This window comes from Stenella coeruleoalba (genome assembly GCF_951394435.1).
Source record: "Stenella coeruleoalba genome assembly, chromosome: 14".
Taxonomy (NCBI): domain Eukaryota; kingdom Metazoa; phylum Chordata; class Mammalia; order Artiodactyla; family Delphinidae; genus Stenella; species Stenella coeruleoalba.
The window spans coordinates 58,681,376-58,702,597 of record NC_137160.1 but is presented as its reverse complement, the minus strand read 5'-3'; the positions used below and the strand labels follow the sequence as shown (position 1 = coordinate 58,702,597).

The window sequence follows — 21,222 nt, the reverse complement described above, 5'->3', positions numbered from 1 at the left end:
CAACTAAGCCCATGCGTCACAACTACTGAGCCTGCACACCTAGAGCCAATGCTCTGAAACAAGAGAAGCCACCGCAATCTCACCACAACTAGAGAAAGCCTGTGTGCAGCAACGAAGACCCAATGCAGCCTTAAATTAATTAATTTTAAAAAACACAAACAAACAAACATATTTATATGTACAGGCTCACTTGTATACTTTTTAGCAAATATTTAAAAAATAGTCAGCCACTGTTCTTCCTTTTTGTAACAGTTTCCCAATCAGTCAAGACAGGAATTTAGAACAAATCTAAAGGAGAACATTTGTGGAACACTGAATATAAACTATTGAAATAAGTGTTCATACAGAATACGCTGGTCCCCTTGAAACACTTAACTATTAAAAATCAAGACACTTTTCAAAAAAAGAATGACTGCCCTGATCTTGAATAAAAACTGAATCATAGGAAACATTATGCGGAATGAAATAAGCCAGACACAAAAGAACCACTATTGCATGATGCCTCTTGCATGGGGTACCCAGAGTGGACCAATTCATAGAGACAGGAAGGAGGATGGTGGTGGCCAGGGGCTGGGGAGAGCGGGGACGGGGAGTTAGTGTTTAATGGGTACAAAGTTTCAGTTTGGGAAGACGAAAAAGTTTCTGGAGATGGATGGTGGTGATGGTTGCACGGCAGTGTGAGTGTACTTAATGCCACAGAACTGTACTGTTTTTTTTTTTTTTTTTTTTTGCGGGTCGCGGGCCTCTCACTGCTGTGGCCTCTCCCGTTGCGGAGCACAGGCTCCGGACGCGCAGGCTCAGCGGCCATGGCTCACGGGCCCAGCCGCTCCGCGGCATGTGGGATCTTCCCGGACCGGGGCACGAACCCGTGTCCCCTGCATCGGCAGGCGGACTCTCAACCACTGCGCCACCAGGGAAGCCCAGACTCTAATCTTAAAAACGGTAAATTGGGGACTTCCCTGGTGGTCCAGACTTTGCCTTCCAATGCAGGGGGTGCTGGTTCCATCCCTGGTCAGGGAGGTAAGATCCCACATGCCCCAAGGCCAAGAAACCCAAAACATAAAACAGAAGCAATATTGTAACAAATTCAGTAAAGACTTTTACAAAAATGGTCCACACCAAACAAATCTTTAAAAAACATGGTAAATTGTATGTTACATGTTTTTACCTCTGAATGGAGCACACTGTCTACACTCATGTTAAAATGAGTCCACCCAGAGCCCTCTGCTGTTTAACTAAGAACTCCCCAAAGATCACTGATCTGAAATGGGGTTCTTTTGTTATCACCTAAAGTTATTTTTCTAAATTCTGTAACTTAGAAACTGCTGGCAGGATGCAATTCCAGTCCAGTTCCTTTCACCGTGTCTCATCATTCACGGTTTCAAAGCTACTGGAAACCCATTTTGAGCATCACCAGGGTGATATCAGTGAGATGCAGAGAGGATGCTCATCAAGGACCATCCTGCACCTTGGATGTCAGGCAGGGACCTCACTGTGGGACACGTGAATAAGATGCTCAAAGACAATAAAACGTGTCATTTCCTGAGGTCTGGAGCAGAAATATTCAGAATCAACTAAAATAACACCAAATTCAAAGACCTCCCCCACATTTTTAAAGTATTTTATAATACTTCTTATTACAAAGTTACACTTAATCATAAAGAAAATGTGTAAGGTAGAAGTGACAGGACAATTACCTCCAATCCTACCATCCTGGCAAAAAAAGTTCATATTTTAATGGACTTCTCTCAACTTGCTTTTCGATCCATTCAAAAATTATATGAAGATCTATACCTTTTGTTTCTTATTTGGTATCACTTAGAAGGGAAAATAGGAAATCGGCATGAACTGCCCGTTTCACAGAGAGTCCAAATTAAACTAAAAGATGAATTCCTACCAACTGCTCCTGGAAAGTTACTTAGTAATAAAAGGAGGACGTTTCTTGAATTCTGTGCTGGGCCAGGTAGGAGGCTAAGTCTCTGAAGTGGATAATTTTGTTTCCCTTGGTCAATAACCCCATGAGGCAGGTTCTAAATGCCTTTCCAACACCTTCGGGATCCTGTAGGGCTGACAGCCCCCTCCCCCGGCAGAGTTCCCCCTGCCTCAGCCTCTGCCCCTGCTCTTCCCTCTGAGTGGACCACTCAGCCTCCAGGCCTCCTTGTCCCTGGTGGGACCCCATCTCTGCTCACAGAGCGGCTGCTCCTGTCTGCCGCTCCCATCCCTTACTAAGCCCTTGTCCTGATTTAGTTTTTCTTCACAGCCCTAGAATGTCTCCCCATCACACTCTAAATCTGTCTGCTTATCACAGCCCGCATGCCTCACAGTCAGCAAGAGCACAGACTCCATTATTGTCGCTCCAGCTCCTAGCGCCAGGCCCCCGGACATCACTCCACGAACATGTATCATGAACTAATCCTACACCCATGAGGAGCCTGAGGACCTGAGAGCTGAAGAGTCGGCCAAGGTCCACAGCTGTGAAGCCACAGAGCCAGAATCTGACCTGGGAGTGGGCAGCAACCCCACGGGGAGAGCCTTCCAATTCATTTCCAGAAGATCCAAATAGTTGCCACCTGGGAGGAAGGCTGCCCGTGCCCCCCTCACTAGATGCAAGTGCTCGGGTGGGAAGTTGCCTCCCTGGCACTCAGAAAAGCAAAAATGGGGGCTTTTCTCTCCTATAAGCCTGGGGCAGGTGTATCTTCTCTGAACTTCAGTCCTCTTGGGTGTAAAACAGATATAACGCCGTCTGATCTCCCAGGGTCGTCATGAGGATCAGAGGATACACAGCAAAGAAGCAACTTTTGTCAGCTGCTAGGAGTCATGTACGTGTACAAGATTACTTTGGTTTATGAGGGAGAATTATCAGAAGGTACTGCACTGCCACTTGCCTGGGATTTCAATGTTTTTGCTCTTGCTTTTTGCTTTTTGTGTGTTTTTAAGACACAGCACAGCCAAGAAAGCTAAATTTGATGCTATGGTGTGCTGAGTCTGATGAACTAAATTTCATATTACGTTTTTACATCTAGAAAGTCATTAATTGATGAGGGGAAACATGGTCTCACAGGATCTGATCTTTTGGCAATCCAAGAATGATCTCACTAGACTGAGAATGTAGGTGCATCGCCAGGGAGGGGATCCTTATTTGGTTCGTTCAGCAATGGAGCCCAAGCATCTTGAACGATGCCTCGCATGTAGCAGGTGTTCAATACATATTTGTTGAATGTTGACAGATTCAAGGAATGAAAGAAATAATTAAACAACTGTGCGAATGTTCTTTGCCAAAAATATTACTCACTAGATACACACTGAAATTTAAGGAGGAAAAATGTCTTTTCAAGCCCAAAGTTTTCTGCTCTTTGTCACTCAAAGAGCAGAAGACTTTGCATAAGCCCTGAAGTGTGAATACATAGGACGTCTTCCCCAGGCGGAAAACATGCCTGGTGAACACACCCCAAGAGGAAACTGCAATTCCTTTGTCTGTCAATCCATCATCTTTCCCAAAACAAATACATGCAGTCACTTTTTTTCCATTTTCTGGGGCATCACACTAAGAGTCCACGTTGCTCCTTCATCTTGCGTGGCCCTCTCTCTGCCTTTCACATGGATACCCTCGGAAATGACTCAATCCTCAGTCACAACATCTCCACAAAGGTCGGCAACCCCACCACTCCCAATCTGCATTATGTAAAACCAAGATGTGGAGGCCAAGTGAGGTTGCCCAGGATGCACACTATACAACCTGTATAGGAGCACTATACAACCTGGAAGAGTATTACATTCTCCCAGCACTAGGGCCCAATTTACTTCATTACAGCCTTTTTAGAGGTATGATGCTTTACGGGGACCACAGGGGTTATAAATAAATGTCAATTTTATAAGTATCAAATGGCTATGGTTGTAAGCTACCTTTACATTTTTAATATTATGGATGAATTTATTGCTAATTTTTTAAATTAAACAGGATCACATTTTCTAATACATAAGATGTGGAATATGTTAACTATCCATTTCATAGAACTGGAGCACTAGGGTCCAAACACGAATACTTTAACAACATGTAAACACATCAACTATTCTCAAACTGTGCACATGTTTTTACACCACGAAACACTCCTAATCAAACACTTCTTAGTCTATAGGGATAATCATACAAGGTACTGCTCTATATAAAGTGATAGAAGCAACGGTACTATCAAAATGTACCAGGTTATCATTTGGTTACTTAATCAAGGGTTCTTGTGCTCAGAGTATAATCCTTATGGTAAAGTTTAAGAGAGTTGCCCATTGCTAATGGAGCTCAATGAATATGAAATGAACCACGTGCTTTCCAATAAAAGAGAAATCACATGTAGCATGCTTTCGCCACCAGGAAAACTGTGTGGTTCAGAGCTAGCTGCAAAAGTATCATCAACTATCACATAAATGTTGGCTTGAAATACAAAAAAATTAAATGACATTTGGTATTTATTTTCCCTAACTATGTATTTCCATAGCTAACATCACAGCATCAGAATAGTTATCAACCAGCTTGTATAAAGCTCCAGACTGTATTTAAATAGTTTAAACGTGGTTAAAAAATAACCTCACACACAAAGATACAGAGAAGCAAACCCTGCACACTGAAGCATCATTTTCCAAAAAGACACAAAAAAGTAAACTTTAATTACAGTAAATTTAAAAATCAGAGTAAAAATTTTAGTCTATATCACCATCATAATTGTTAAATTCATCTTGGTAGATTATTTGCTTATTAGAATCACAAGAGTTCCACAAGGATATTGGTACTAAACAGTAAAGAATGTCACGGTGCTTTCCAATAGATAGCAAATTTATGGGAAAGATAGAGAAAATCCCTGATCATCACATTTTTTTTTCTTACTGATTTTAATAGCCCAATGTTTGGAAAAGAAGTCATCTGAAAGTGAAAGAAAATGTGAAAAAATGTTTATTATGTTAATAGTTATAATATGAATACAGAAAATCATTACAATATAAGCCAGGAGTCCAAAACAACAATTAAAGCTGATGCCAAAATGGTCTAAGACAGAGGTTAGTATAATTGTTGTGGAAAGGTCCAGAAACGAGATATCTAGGCTTTGTGAACCCTACAGCCTCTGTTCCAACTACTCAGACTACTCAGCTCTGTCACTGCGGCCCAAAAGCAGGCACAGACAATATGTAACAAATGGGCATGGCCGTGTGCCAACAAAACTTCGTTTATGGACACTGAAATTGGAATTTCGTGTGTCACAAAATAGTATTATTATTATTTTGATTTTCAAAAACCATTTAGGACTTCCCTGGTGGCACAGTGGTTAAGAATCTGCCTGCCAATGCAGGGGACATCAGTTTGATCCCTGGTCCTGGGAGATCCCATAGGCCGCAGAGCAACTAAGCCCATGCGCCACAGCTACTGAGCCTGCGCTCTAAAGCCCATGAGCCACAACTACTGAGCCCACGTGCCTAGAGCCCATGTTCCACAACAAGAGAAGTCACCGCAATGAGAAGCCCGTACACAACAACAAAGAGTAGCCCCTGCACGCCGCAACTAGAGAAAAGCCCACGGGCTGCAACGAAGACCCAACGCAGCCAAAAATAATAAATAAATAAATTTATAATAAATAAATAAATAAAACCATGTAAAAACGGGGACTTCCCTAGTGGCACAGTGGTTGGGTGTCCACCTGCCAATGCAGGGGACACGGGTTTGAGCCCTGGTCTGGGAACATCCCACATGCCGCGGAGTGGCTGAGCCCATGTGCCATGGCTGCTGAGCCTGCGCTCTAGAGCCCGCGACCCACAACTACTGAGCCCGCGTGCCACAACTACTGAAGCCCACACGCCTGGAGCTTGTGCTCTGCAATGGGACAGGCCACCGCAGTGAGAGGCCCACGCACCTAGGCGAGGAGTAGCCCCCGCTTGCCGCACATAAAGGGGACCTGCACGCAGCAACGAGGACCCAATGCAGCCATAAGTAAGTAAGTAAATAAATAAATAAGTGAATAAAGTTTTTAAAAAATAATAAAAAATAAAAATGTAAAAACCATTCCTAGCATGTAAGCCACACCAAAAAAACAGCAGCTAACTGGCTGTGGCTGGCAGGATATAGTTTGCCAACCCTGGGTCTAAGGCATCACAGAACCAGCCTGCACGTGCAAGACCAAATACAAATACACATGTGAGAACAAATCCAACAATATTTTAAATAAAGGTTTTTAAAAATTAGCCCTTATAAAATTATGGTCGTATCTGATCTTGCCACCCATTTACCCTGAGAAATTCATAAAACTAGTTTCTGTTTTAGTGTACGAAGGCCAGCCTTGGAATTTGGTTGTGAAAGGAATAAATTTTATACCTATTAATGAAAAGGGAGGAGGAAGAAGAGGCAAAATCCTGAAATTGAAGAGTATTTAAAACTCATGGCTGTATAGACATATTGGAAACTCAGTTTTCACATCCATACCTCAGGATAGTATATGCACGTTTACAAGACGGTAACTTCTAACAATGACATTTCATTGAGAACTTAACTTCTCACTTTTGGAGGGTAGGTCAGCTGGGCCCAAGTCCACGTCCTCCAAAAACACTGGGCTTACAGTAAGAAAACTGCTCTTAGAATACTTCTAGTCTATACCACACTTAATTCTATGCACTTTTAGATTGCTTGCTAGTTGTATTTTTGTAACCTTCTTTCCCAAGCAGGTAAGTTCCTAGAAAGAATCATTTCATAATCCTTCATCTCCCTCAGTAATCATGATTAGTATACACTAGGGCTCAAAGAATTTTTTTTTAATAACTAAAGTTTGTTTAATAAATAGTAGGAAAAAATACACGTATTTGCAGTTTGGGTAAACATTTTTTTTGTGTGTGTGTGGTACGCAGGCCTCTCACTGTTGTGGCCTCTCCCGTTGCGGAGCACAGCGCAGGCTCAGTGGCCATGGCTCACGGGCCCAGCCGCTCCGCAGCATGTGGGATCCTCCCGGACCCCCTGCATCGGTAGGCGGACTCTCAACCACTGCGCCACCAGCGAAGCCCTTGGTAAACATTTTCATGTGGTGGAAGAACTATCCATTTTCAGGAGCCTTATCTGGACCCATGTCCATAGGCAGAGTCAGAGGAGAGACGACCCACTGCTAGTCTTCCCCCAACTCCCTCCAGACCTGCTGATACCCAAACCACCCACATGTCCTAACCCTAACCCAAAACTTGCACCTGTTTGGGGGTAGGTGTTGAGGATACATCTTATGTAACCATCAGAAACCAGATGGAATTGACAAAAGTGTTAGAAAAGATAACATTCAGAGATCTTAAGTTACAAAGTCCTAATATATATCACCAAGTATTCTATTAGTCAACAGAAGAAAAATAAATTCAAGCAGAATGTTTAATGCCCCCACTTCATTCTTCCAAAGGCAGGAGGGCCTTCAAAGGCCAAATACTTGCAAAGTCACTCTTCCTGTGTTGCTTCAATTACCCAACTGACTATTCCAGGGTGCAACTGGTCTCTGATACGTGTAACCATTTTTGTAATGGCCTCTACTAGAAACCCATCCTTTCTATATTTAAAGCTTGGACATCTTGGTCTGAGATGGTATTATGGGACATCAGAAAGAAGTAAAGGACAAGATGGTAACAAGAAGCTACACCTCCCCCTCCTTCAAGGACAAGATGGTAACAAGAAGCTATACCTCCCCCTCCCTCGTATCTTCCAGTTTGAATCCTGAATGGGACACAGTCATCACCCCATCTGTCAAGTGAATCTGCAAATCTAAAATTTTAAATGGATATGCAACACCGCAGCCTAAAAATGGTGTCTATTAAAATGATCAAGCGCCAATCTGATTAGAGTCCATGAGTCACCATCTTCCTGATCTTCCAACTAAGGAAGTAGAACTCTTGCTGGTGTTCAGTGGATCAAATCTTTCTCACTCATCAGAAAATTTACTAAGTGCTTCTACAGTGGAAAAAGGATCCACATGCATGCAAAACCATTTTATCAGAACGCTTTGAAGATCACTAGTAACCTCCAGATCCCCCAGGTGCCAGATGAGTCACCTCCCAAGGTCTATCTGTGATGGAGACTTTGTTATTTGGATTCCCCAGCTAGAGTTCCAATCACCAAACTCATCTGCCAGAAGAGACGTCTATCTATTTCCCATATGTTCTGCTACTTGGGAAAGGATCAATTGGGTAATGGCCATTAATCTAGCTCAGGTGTATCTAACAATAAAGGAAGTAAGCTTTACCTTTTAAAGGGAGAGATACAAGGGTCAACTCTTTGTCATTGGTCCTCACATACCATCCCCACCAGCTAATCAGCCTTTGCCACCAAACTCCAAGACCAACACCCTCACTCATTCAACCAATACCCAGTGAACATTTACTGTGATTAAGACTCCTGTGCACCTTTGGTTTTAAAAAGGGAACTTTAAAAGCAAACCTGATGGCATCCATGGATCAGAGGTTGGTTTGGTCAAGGTGTTCACTTGTTCCCAGTTGAAGTCATCATCTTCAGCCTGACTGTATCCACACGTGCTATAAGGCTCATCAAAGAGGCAACCACCTAAAATGTAAAAGAAGGAAGAGTAGCATTAATAAATAATGACCAGAGGTCTGGGGTAAGCTATGATGACTGCAGGGAACCATAAACCTACTCGATGCTCAAAGCGATTTGATTTGGCCTTTTTGCTCAGGAACTGTGGATCCTGACCCCATTGCGTCCTTGCGAAGCGCTAGCTGAGTATTCACCATGCCTTGTCAATAATTCTATATTATACTGTTCTCCCAAAAGAATCCAACGTCTGTACAATCCAACTGAAAGTAAGACCTAAGCAGATTTATAACCCATATTCTCCAGATTCATATGAATTAGGCATAATTGATCTTGTGTTCAAAACTTTAATAGAACCATCCTAGGTGTTCAATGTGTTTTCAATAGAAAAAAAAAACCCATTATGATTTGTCCAAAAAAATGAAGGGAGATACTTCCACCATACCACTGGTAGAGGACAAAACACAGTAAATATTATAGACCTAGCTTGCAAAATATTTTTCTAAGGATTATTCTGAATCGAACATAGAAACAGGTTTTGCTTTAATACTTTGGAGATTTGAGGTCTCAAAATTAAAAGAGATTATAAATTTGCCTACAGTCCACACAATTTTGAAAGGCAAGAATAAATTCACAACTACACATGTGGTAAACAACTGCTTGATGTCGATGCTAAAAATAAAGCAACTTAAACAAAGAATAAAAGAAAATGCAGTATATGCAAAGCAGGTCCGCTGTTGCAGCACCCTGGGCACTGTGATGATTTTAAGTCCCACCCCACATCTTCTTAAGTGTCTCCTGTTGACTTTAAATTATTATAGCATCAAATCTTTCCCCCAATGTTTCACATTGTCAAAGTGAAGGATTATGTCAATCACCTTAATATCATGAAAATGCTACTGCCCATTATATAATGCTATTAATTATATCAATTTAAAAGATTAATTATAATCACTTGCCAATGATGAGAATTAAGGGTCTGGTCAAGAAAACACAAACATAAGAATATAATTACCCTATGGCTGTACTGTATGCCCTGGCAGCAAGAAAATAAATAAAACAATAATAATAAAACAACTGCACAAACTCAGAGGTAGGGTCACCTGGTCCAATTTCCATCCACATGCTTCCATCAGTTCTACAACCTTCTAGACAGACAGCTTCCGAACAGGTGGGCACCCAGCATTTAGAAAAGCATACCTCACATGTAGACAATTCCCCTTAAAAAGGCCCAAACACTGCTTCTTGAAATGTATACCCATTTATCTCAGCTCTTCCCTGTGAAGAAACAGTGAAAAAATCTCAGCTCTTACACGGGAACGCTAACTATTTGAAAAGAGCCATCAAGTTCTATATTTTTGCTTCTCCAGGCAAAACATGCTTTGCTCCCCCTCCCTCCCTCCCACTACAAGGTTCTCAGATGTTTGCCATCCTGGCAGGTGTTCTGAACACTGTCCAGTTCATCAGCACTCTTCCAAACCAATGACTCCCAGTACTGCAGCCCGAATTCAACTGGCTACTTCCCTTGACCTCAGACTGTCAACAGTCTGAGCTGACTGCTGGTCTATCCCGAGATTCCTAGAGCCTGGAATCCCACATGTCTTCCTTATACCACTGCCATGGAGCCATTCCTCCCCTTTGCAATAAGGGAAGTGACTTTCTGTACATTTATCCTTTCTAAACCCCATATAATGTTTGCAGGGCATCTCTCCAGCCTGTTGAGAGTTTTTGGGATCCTGATTTTGCCATTTGGGTGTCAGTCTTCCTACCTAGACTTGGGTGATTTGCCAATTTGATTAAGCATGCTTTCTGTCTGCCTCCAAATCACTGAGAAAAAATGTTCAACAGGGCAGAGACAAGGGATCTCGGGCCATTTTCCTCGGGCCATTTTAAGAGGTGTCCCCCAGCTTTCTGCTTTTGTCTTAGTCACTGGCTCTAGGCATGATGGTGAAATCAGTGGCCCTGGACACCATCCTCTGTAACACTTTTAACAGAACTGGCCAATTAAACATTCTGCTGGGAACAGAAAACTCATTATAAAGATACAGCATTAACTCAATACTTCACCTTGACAACAATTGGTAATTTATACTTCCCTCTTACTCAGCTTTAACAAGTCCAGAAACACAGAGGATTTGTTTTAAGCACATAATACTAACAACTTTCCAATTTGGGATAAGAAATGTTAGAAGGCCATGCAAACATTTATGAGAAATATTCTCCCTTGGTTGCAAATCCTAATTTTGATATAGAAAATAGCTTCAGTGCTGTAGGAATAAGCCCAAACAGCAGTAGCACTAATAATATTCAAAAGAATGAAAGAACCATGAATTTTGACAGAAAAGGGAACCCCCCCAAAATAGAAGCATAGATAGCACTTTGCTGAAAGTCCTGCAGTGCAATCTTAAACAGTGAGAAATAGCTTGCGGGGGGCGGGGGGCGGGGGGCATCTGCAAAACAGCTCAAGTCTGGTTAAAGATCTGGTTTAGGAAACAATTCTTGGCACTGCAGATATAACCAAATATAAAGGCGAGAGCTTGCATGACTGACAGCAAACCCCAAAGACTAATACAACATTGGTGCAAGGATATAATTTTCCCATTACATAAAGCTGTTTTTATCACTTGAAAGGAAACATAAAAAGAATGCCATGGTTCCTCGTAGACCCATCTAGGATTATGGAAACACTGGAAAATAGGACAGACTGTGAATTTCCTGTTGCCCAAAGATATGACCCCCTGCACATCAATTTTCAGATCCACTACTGGCCTTCATCCAACAGATTCAAGACCCTAAAATAGCAAAGGTGGTTTATTGAGCTAAAATAAGGCAATTAAGGTAAAAAGCAATGGGATATAACCAACTCAAGAGAGCAAAATGAAGGTTTTAGGTTTCAAGGCAACATTGCGTAGAGGTGAAGTGAACCGGTTCCGGGGTCAGACGCCTGGCGCTTCCTCATTCTTGCCCTGCTGGCTTTGTGTTTGTAGACAAATCATTTAGCCTCTCGGAACCCCAATGTCTTTACCTATAAAACAAACATAACATGTCCCTCACCTGGTGTTTCTGATGTATCAGTAAGGCAGCAAGTGTGGCTGGTCTAACAGAGTCAGGCAAGTCCACCAGTACCAGCTATTACTAGATCTTAAATTGTCCTTGCCATCTGTACCTCCTACAAGGACTCTGAGGAGTTCACTCCGTTGCAAAGAGTTGGAACACAGAATTGGAAAATTTAATGTGTACTTTGTAAAGAGGTGAAGTGTGTGGGCTCTTCTGTGGCACTACAGGAGCAAAGAACAGAGGCCAGCTGGGCTTTTCAAGTGAGTGCCTTAGGGCCAGTGAAGAATGTGATAAGGGAGCAAAGTCCCTGAAACATCATGAAATGAAGCATTTCCAAAAATAAGTCTCCTGCATTTTTCAGGATAACACAGACCGTTTGCCATCATGTAGAGGCATACAGTTAGCAACGAATTGCCAAGGTTTCCCCAGAATTGTCTTACTTGGATCGATGCCCAGCAGCTCATGGCTGGGCCATATTCACCCCTCAATCAAGGTAAATTATTTCTCTTTTGTGGAGGGGAATCAGGACTAAACCAAAGGTCATACAAGAGATGGAGGAAAGGTGATGCAAGCCGGGTGGGTGGTGGCCTGCATCACTCTTATTCTCTCTCTGTTACATAAATACACACACACACACACACGTGCCTGCCCACCTGCTTCCATCATACCTTGAGAAAGGCTTTTCCTTAGCAAATTTGAACACAACACACAACTTGTGCTGGAATAAGAAGGAGTTATTATGTGAAAGGAAGTGTCAATGGGTGTCAAATACCCAGGTAATGGACAACAAGGATGATGGCTTCTGACCAAGAATGATGATTGTATGGCCTGTTCCAGGACAGGCAGTGCACAATAACATGACAATTAAATTGATAAAATTGAGGAGAAGTGAAAGTTAAAAAGCAAGGAAAGTAGAGCAGAAAAAAAAAAAAAAGGACAAGATGATATCAGGATTATAACTAGGACTCCACCATTATCGCCAAGTAATAAAAAATATCACTAGGCTCATTCACAGGGCATTGGCCACACATTTCACTGTAAGCTTTGGGGTAGCCAGTGCCAAGAGGAAAAAATGATTACACAATTCACAGTATCTATGAGACGATAACATTAATACCAAAACTAATAACAGGGGCTTATATTCACTGGGGACGTGTTTAATCCTCAGGCCAAGCCTATAAAGTAGGTACCAAGGTACTAGTTTTACACACACAGAAACTGAGGCACAGAAGGGTTACAGAGGTTGCACACAAGGTCCCAAAGCTGGAAGACAGTGATGCAGAGATTTGTACCCAGGGATCCTGTCTTTCAAACCCATATTCTGAACACTATGCGACACTATCTCCCAAACTGAAAACTTGAAAGAAACACAACTCCTAATCCTAAATCCAGAGGGAAATATGTTCCCAGGGCCCTCGTATGAAACAATCAACATGAGTTAATGAACATAGTTCTCAGGGGCGGTCACCACAGCAAAGCAATGGGTTTTAGGGTTTATTCAGTAACATGTCAGGATAGCACGGCATCCAACTTTGATTGGATAAACGTGATTTAGTGGATTCAGTGCATTCTAGGATAAAACTGTAATATTCTTTGAAACAGTCTTTATGAATATTGCTTCTCTCAACAAAGTCTTAATGGGCTGCCGTGAGTTTGAGTATTTACCCCCCAACTAAAAAGTACAGGCTATCTGTGCTATTACTGAAGCGTGATGCCACGCGCTTTAGAAATCAGATGAAACCATGTTATTTTTTTTTTCATGAAAACTATGGAGTTTAAAAGGAACGGGTGTCTAAAAGCTTAGGAATTCTGCTCAAAAGTCATTTTGATGATAACTCCTAGTCGTCTTGACATTTCCTAGAGCCGGTACATGGTAGGTACCCAATAAATGCTTCTTCAGAAAAACGGGTAATGAATTTCCCAAAATTCTATGCAGAATTTGGCTGCAATAATTTTGCTTAAAATTTTTTTCTAAGTGTAAGGTACTATCCACTTAAACAATGAAAACTACCTCAGTTGAGCCCCACAAAATACCCAGTCCTGTCCTGGTGTATTCCAAGATGAATCAGCTCCAAATGTGACTAAATCATTGAACATGTTCATGTTTTATTATGGTTGAAAACTATAAGCCAGTTAAACGTTAATGAAGTCTCCACAAATTATGACTTTTGTTTTAGAAAAGTTGAACTCTTATTTTTTTCCCGACCATAATTAGATAGGAAGGCTAGTTGTCTATAAAGGTCATCCATGATTTATGAAAATAAAATATTGTCATTTGCATATTGGAGGGAATTTATCTTTCTTCTTTTTTTGGAACAGCAGAGAATTATTCAGTAGATCCAAAAGTAGCATGACATCATTAGGACAGGAGCTATAAAGGAGAGGATGGTCCACTTTTTCCCCAAAGGAAACCTTATAAGTTCTTTCACATGACCATTCTACATCCTACTAAACCTTCAGGACTAGAGAGAAGACAAAGGAAACCAAACGGACAAGGATTAGAGCGCACTCTGTAGAGCAGTATTTAAGCAATTTTTTTTTTTATTGTGACCCACAGTCATGACATCGTAACCCAGCACATGTATATGTACATTTCACAAGCCACATTTATGGCCACTGAGATACACTGGCCTTTTTCATTTCTGTTCTATTCGATTTTGTAAAAGGTTGGGTCTGGGTCCACAAAACGGACTTCACGATCCATCAAAGGGTGCTACCTGTAGCCTTTAAGGTCTCAGGGTGAGAACCATTACCTGGGACCCTTTGTTCAGCTTGAAGTTACTAGTCAACTCTATGATGTGAGCACCATGTGATCTGCAAACATTTCCTGAACATCCGCTACATGCCAGCCAGACTCTGCTTCAGACAACAGACAGTCATTACTTCGTTTAATCGTCACAACCAGTGTAAGACTGTGGTCTCAATACGTCTGATCAAAGAAACTGTCACATAACAAAACCCACGCAAATGTCTACGTGTATTATTTAATCTCACGAAGTCTAAAGGCGGGCATCAATATCCTTTTGCCAAGTATTGATGTATTACCTCTGAGCCCTAAACTCACTTTTCATTGCTTCCTCTGCAAAAATATAGCCAGGCCCTCTGAATACACTTCCTGTCCCAGCTGGCAAGACTTTAAGCTTTGCCAGTAGAGGGTCCAGGAGGAAGGATGGCGCTTGCAGAGGTCCCTGGAAGGCTCCCTAGCACACAGCTTCAGGAGCCCCAGGCCCACAAGGCAGGGGCTTCCCAGGCCCAGCTTCTCCAGTGCACAGTGGCCAGCAAGGCCCTGCAGACAGCGCTTGCCAGAGCTCCCCTCTGCGACTCTGTGAGAGACGGCCCCAGAAGGACACCCCTATGAACAGCTTTCCCGGCTGCCCTAGAGGACACGTTTCCTCCAAGTTCTATGCGTGTGGCCCCACAGTGACTTCCCTGCCATCCACCGGGCCCTGGATCTCAGCTCCGGATGGATCTTCTCCTTGGACTTCATTTCTGCCCTGGAGCAGGGGCCGCCCCTCACATCTGCTATTCCTTTATTCTTTAGAGCACGCTTTCCACCAGCCAACCTCTCCATTCTAATCTGCTGTTACATTCTTTATATTAAACTCTCCCTGTTCAAATTACTGCCTGTTCTCTGTCTCCTGATTGGACCTTGATGGACACAGCCCTGTTTTTACAGATGGCGGTTTGGCGCGGTCAAATATCGCCCACGTCACGCAGAGTTTGGTGTAGGACTCGCAGTCCAAGCAGAGTCTGCGTCCAGAGTTCATACTCTCTCAAGTCTACACATCTTCACCCTTAATCCGCCCCTGTAAAATAAGTAAACAGCAACCTGTAGTATTGATACGATGATTGTTACATGAATTGCATTGTAAATAAGCTCCTGAAAGTGCCGTTTCTAAGGAGCTAATGGAGGACAATCCAATGTCAATTTCACACTCTTTGTAAGATTCACACACATTTTGAGTTGTTCTGACTTTAACAGGTTAAATTGATTTATATACTCCGGCAATCATTCTCCTTGTTATAATTACAGCCCTTTTAAAAGTCATTTTGTAAAAAGACTGTAATACTCCTTGAGGAGATTTCTGGAACATTTTTCTCATTTGTTCTAAATACAGAGTGACCCCATTTAAGGCAGCCTTTATCAAATGCATAAAGTATTAAATGGGACTCTCTACAGAGAGGGCAGATCAAAAACTAGTGCTAAAAGAATTAATGTTATATGCTCTATTTTCCTAAAATACACATAATCTCAGGTGGTCCTTTCCATTTATTTCAAATTTAGAACTGTGAGACAAATGGCTATAAACTACATTTTTCAAAGGATAAACAGAAGTGAGCTATAATATACATAACTGTTTTAAGAGTGAAAAAAAACCCTGCACCAATACAGCTAAGCCGCTGCTTTCTTCTTGTAAATCAATCCCAGTGACATCTACATTTAATTGCCTGCCAACAATGAAAGCATACAATGCCTCTTAAACTTTGAATGCCCCACTGATGATTAGTGAATCGGACACTAAGCATTACAGAACGCTCTTCCACATAATTTAATCTAGCAAGCAGTTTTTACACATGGCACGGGCATTTAAATGGCTCATGCCGCACTCTACGGTAAAAAAATGCTATTTGCCGATAGATATCCTTTATACAATTCAAAGGATATGAGTTGTCTTGTCCAAGTTTCTATGGCTTATCACACTTACTGCATTCTTCATTTCATATCAGTCTATCAATTCCTAATTTTTAAAAAGGCCTGATTTTAAAAAGGCAACAACCAACCATGTATTTTTCTTATGCATCTCAAAATCTGGGTTTTTGTTTTGTTTTGTTTCGTTTCGTTTTGTTTTGCGGTATGCGGGCCTCTCACTGTTGTGGCCTCTCCCGTTGCGGAGCACAGGCTCCGGATGCGCAGGCTCATAGGCCATGGCTCACGGGCCCAGCCGCTCCGTGGCATGTGGGATCTTCCCGGACTGGGACACGAACCCGCGTTCCCTGCATCGGCAGGCGGGCTCTCAACCACTGCGCCACCACAGAAGCCCCTGAAAATCTGTTTTTTAAAAAATGGGTAATGGTGTTATTTCTACTCCAAAATATTGTACAGATACAGCCAAATCATTTGTGACCTGTCTCAGTTTTCATATACAAATAAGTACCTCAGGGAGGATTTAAGTAAACCACTCATACGAATTCCCTGTACATTTGAATCTCCCTTAATATCACACTGGTGCTTTTATCCTCCATGCCAGTATTGAAAAGCATAGTGTGAAAAGCAGCTGTCTGCCTCTATGGGAGCAATAGGAGTAGGAAAGGAAAACAAAATGCTGGAGTATCTGCAAGAACAAAATCCAGATCAGTAATCATCGCCTCATTTTGGGCGTCGCCTGTGTCCCGAGTCCCAGGTGGGAGCTGAGGTTCTCAAAGTGGTTCCCTGAATTCTGTTGAAAATATAAGTTCTCAGGTCCCACCTCCAACCTACTGCATCAGAAACTCTGGGGGGCCCAGCATCGGTACTCTGTGTTTTAACAAGCCAGACCCCCAGGTAATTCTGATGCACACTTAGGTTTGATAACCACTGTTCTAGTCTGACCTATTTAACCAGGATCTTCAGGAAGAGGGGGGTCTTAAAAGAGGTCCCAGAATAAACTAATCCTTGACCCATTTTAGAAAAGTGCTCTAGATCAGTAGTTTCGAACATTTTGAGGAAGGTAAAGGTAACTTCAGATTTTTAAAAAGGCACAACCTTTTACTCAGCTATAAAAAAGAATGAAATGATGCCGTTTGCAGCAACATGGATGGAACTAGAGATTATCATACTAAGTAAGTCAGACAGAGAAAGTGATATCATGTGATATCACTTACAGGTGGAATCTAAAAAAAAATGATACAGATAAACTAATTTACAAAACAGAAATAGACTCAGACATAGAAAACAAACTTATGTTTACCAAAGGGGATAGGAGAGGTGGCAGCAAGAGATAAATTAGGAGTTTGGGATTAACAGATACACATTACTATGTATAAAATAGATAAACAACAAGGGCATACTGTATAGCACAGGGAACTATACTCAATATCTTGTAATAACCTATAACAGAAAAGAATCTGAAAAAGAATATATATATATACACTATATATAAATATATATATAGATAGATTATATATAACTGAATCACTTTGCTGTACACTTGAAACTAACACATTGTAAATTAACTATACTTCAATTTAAAAAGCTAAATAAACATTTTGGATTTTAAGATTTTAAAAATTAATAAATAAATAAACATTAAAAGGCCCAACCATCCCATTTTACTTATAAATTATATAATATAGTACTCCACATATTCAGATTATTAGACACACATATAATTGACCTTTTAAAGTACAAACTAGAAAATAAATACAAATTAAGTTCAATTATTTTCTTCCATACATCAACAGATTGTGTATTATACGCCTCAAAGGGCATGGAGAAAGCCTTTTGGAGATCACTGCTCTAAATAACTCTTTTTAAGTTATAAATATCTCTCAGGTGAATAAGGGCAACAGAATAACACTGCTCGATGAAAGCACTAAATTCCATTCTCTAATTTCATGCTAAGAAACTCCCAATCTGTAATTTTTCTCCTAAGTGGAACTACTCAACAAGAAGAGGTATCCTAGGTAGAAAACGATCCTGGTTGTTGGTCAGAGATACCCAGGAAATTAATAAAGGACAGAATTTAATTTTATGCCCCGTAGTGCTCCTGCCAGTTTAGTATGATTTACAAATTCATCTCTTGATGATTTTATTAGCATAAAATCATTATCTGGGACAGCTGATAAAATAAACTCCTGAACTCACCAATAGGCAGTACAGCCAAGCCGTGTTATTCAGCTTAAAACAGCCAGCCAATTGTTTATTTTCGCTGATTAACCCAAACTCAACCAAATATATTTCCCTCAATGAACATTTTTTATATACATCCCATTCATTGGGTAGAATCAAATTATGTATAAAGAAAAAGTAAATACAATTTCCTATATCCTCTTGGTAAAGCATTCATTCCAATTTCCTATTATTAGGAGTACTTATTCTACAACAAAAATTGGGAACTTGTAAGACTCATTCAACCTAACGGGAATCTGAGACCCAGGATTCATTAAGTCCTGGATCTGTCAGCTACCTATTCTATCTCTGGGCAGGTCACAGATGGCGTGTCTTGCTCACCGTACAAAAAGGGCATATGCAGGGCTTACATCATAGGTACAATTAACGTGTGTGGTTTCAACCATGAAAATGGGAGGATGATGACAGACAGAAGTCTTTCCTTTCTAAGTGCATACATCTCTTGGGTTCAGCATCATTCTCATGTTTAAAGACCTACAGTCTTTTGACAAACAGAATGCTGGTCTTCAACCCAGAAGTTTCCTGAAGGATTTTCAGAGGGCAATTCTGACCATAGGCAAATCCCCGAGGATTTAATGCCTATGGAAGATATGACACTTTTGTAATATTTATGATCTATCTCCCAAGGAGAGGGTGACGGTTGGACTTGGTGGCAGATGGGAAAGTGCACTCACTGTTACGAGATGATGAACATCAAAGGGGGCCACAGCCAGGCGTGGGGACATGCTACCTGAAACAGGAAATTAAAGTGCCAGGCGGCTCTGTGTGGATACAGCCGACTTTGGCTGGTGGAACCACAAGCCAGAGGCTCGAGCCAAAACTCTGTGAGCCAACCAGGAGTCTGCCCAACACCTTCCCCCAAAACTTCCTAAAAGCTTCTCCTATCAGTCTCCCATCCCCAGCACACCACAACTGGAGTTTCAGCTCACGTCCCCACTGAACTTGGCCCATCCTCTTCATGTCTAGGCTCTGCCCTCTCCAGTTTACCCCACACACGCCCAGCAAGCTGACCTTTCATAAAGCACACAGCTGTTTTATGTGTTATCCCCTGCGTTATACCATGGGCACCTCGCTGCCCACGGGATAATGTGCAAATGTTATCATGTAACCCGGGGGTTTTTTCCGGACTTGACCTTGCCTACCTCTTTATCTTCATTTCCTGCCGCCGCTTCCCTTTCAGAGTATAATCTAGTAATCCCCGACTGTCTGGAGATCCACCTCAATGATGCTGCTGCCCACGTGCTCTCCCTGTGTCCCTGCATCCCCAGCCCAGAGTATGGCTGGCAGACTCCTATTCTCTTCTGTGCAAATCCCAGCTCACAGGCCACCTCTCCTGGGTACCTGTTTCACAGATAAAATCAACCACTCCTGCCGCTGTACCATCACAAGACATATAGGTCTTGTAGACGTCCGTATCACCTATACAGCAATACGATTGTGACCTGTTTATCTTCTCTACTGCACCATGAGCTTCTCTGGGCCTAGAAATACTCTCTTCACCTCCGCATCCCCAGTCCTTGGAAGGTGCTTACTACTCATTACAGACCTACTGGGTTTAATGGAATTTCTTAAAGATCTGTGTAACAAAAGTAAGATGGAAAATTGTTCACTTTTCTATCTTTATTAGAAACAGTGAAAAAGAAATACTAATGGTCTCTATTCACTAAGCACACTGGCTACAGCAAGGAAAGAAGAAATCCTGCTTCTGGAGCTCCTGCCTTTCTGATCTGACTCACAGCATCTCTTTCCTCCCCCATCTCACTGTGTGCCGGATGTTACATAGGGCCCTGGGGGGAAGGGCCGAGGGTTACGGGAAAGATGTGGAGGGTGATAAAGATGCCCTGGTCCTCCAGGAAGACAACTCGGGGGCCAAAGAAGTAGTTACAAAGGAGAAAGATGGAAAATGCTGCAGGAGCCAAGAGAAAAACAAAACTCATCCTGAAGATCTCCTGTCCCTAAACGCTCCAGAGAAAAAGAAAATCGGAGTCAGCAACGAGAGGCAAGAAGCTAAGATATCCACGGCCCCGTTATTCTAAGCATCTGCATAATAAGGCCTCAGCATAAGTCAACAAAAAGCAGAGGGATTTTCTGGGTATTGTACTGGAACTCTGGTTTAATGCTTCAATCGTTCATGTTTGATTTTATATTCGAAACCTAAAAAGAATGTTAATGATTACATGTTCTGTACTTTCAAGTTCATGAAACATAAAAGTAGTGAGTACTTGAAAATTCAACATCAAACTTCAATTCTCAGGCCATAAAGAGAGTATTTTGAAGAAAAATAATTCATCATATAATGTTTTAAATTAGGAAGCTGGATTCCATGGAAAATTCTCTGAGCTAAGAACAATACTGAGAGAGCACAAAAATCACTTGTGAATCAGCTTCCTTCCAGTCATTTTACATGACCAATTAGTTGCTAAAACACAGGGAACTAAGAACATTAACTCTTCTCAAGGTCAGCACTGCTGGAGTGTCCATCTTTTTAACTGCTTCCTCAATATTCCCGTTACTCTTTTAGCAGGTACTATTTGGCCACTGACTAAAGAGAAAAGGTGGTCTAGGGGGACAGCCCTGGACCAGGATGCAGGGGCCTGGGTCCCAGTCCTGTCCCTGCCCGTGTGGCTTCAGGTGGAGCGCCATCCGGCAGCGTGAAGGTATGATGCAAAGAATGTAGATTTGCCGCCGAAAAGACCTAAGGTGAGCCCCAACTCTGTCGACTTAAAAG

At 41.8% G+C, this 21,222-nt stretch overlaps 1 protein-coding gene across 8 annotated transcripts in view; it reads right to left on the bottom strand.

Annotated features, from left to right (window-relative positions):
• PTPRM (protein tyrosine phosphatase receptor type M) overlaps nucleotides 1–21,222 on the bottom strand; it is a 798,567-nt gene that overhangs the window by 558,398 nt on the left and 218,947 nt on the right. For all 8 annotated transcript variants that reach the window (XM_079943436.1, XM_079943437.1, XM_079943438.1 and 5 more), the window contains one exon: nucleotides 8,438–8,560. In XM_079943436.1, coding sequence (XP_079799562.1) covers nucleotides 8,438–8,447 — 10 coding nt within the window. In that variant the 5' untranslated portion in view covers nucleotides 8,448–8,560. The remainder of the gene's footprint in view (nucleotides 1–8,437; nucleotides 8,561–21,222) is intronic.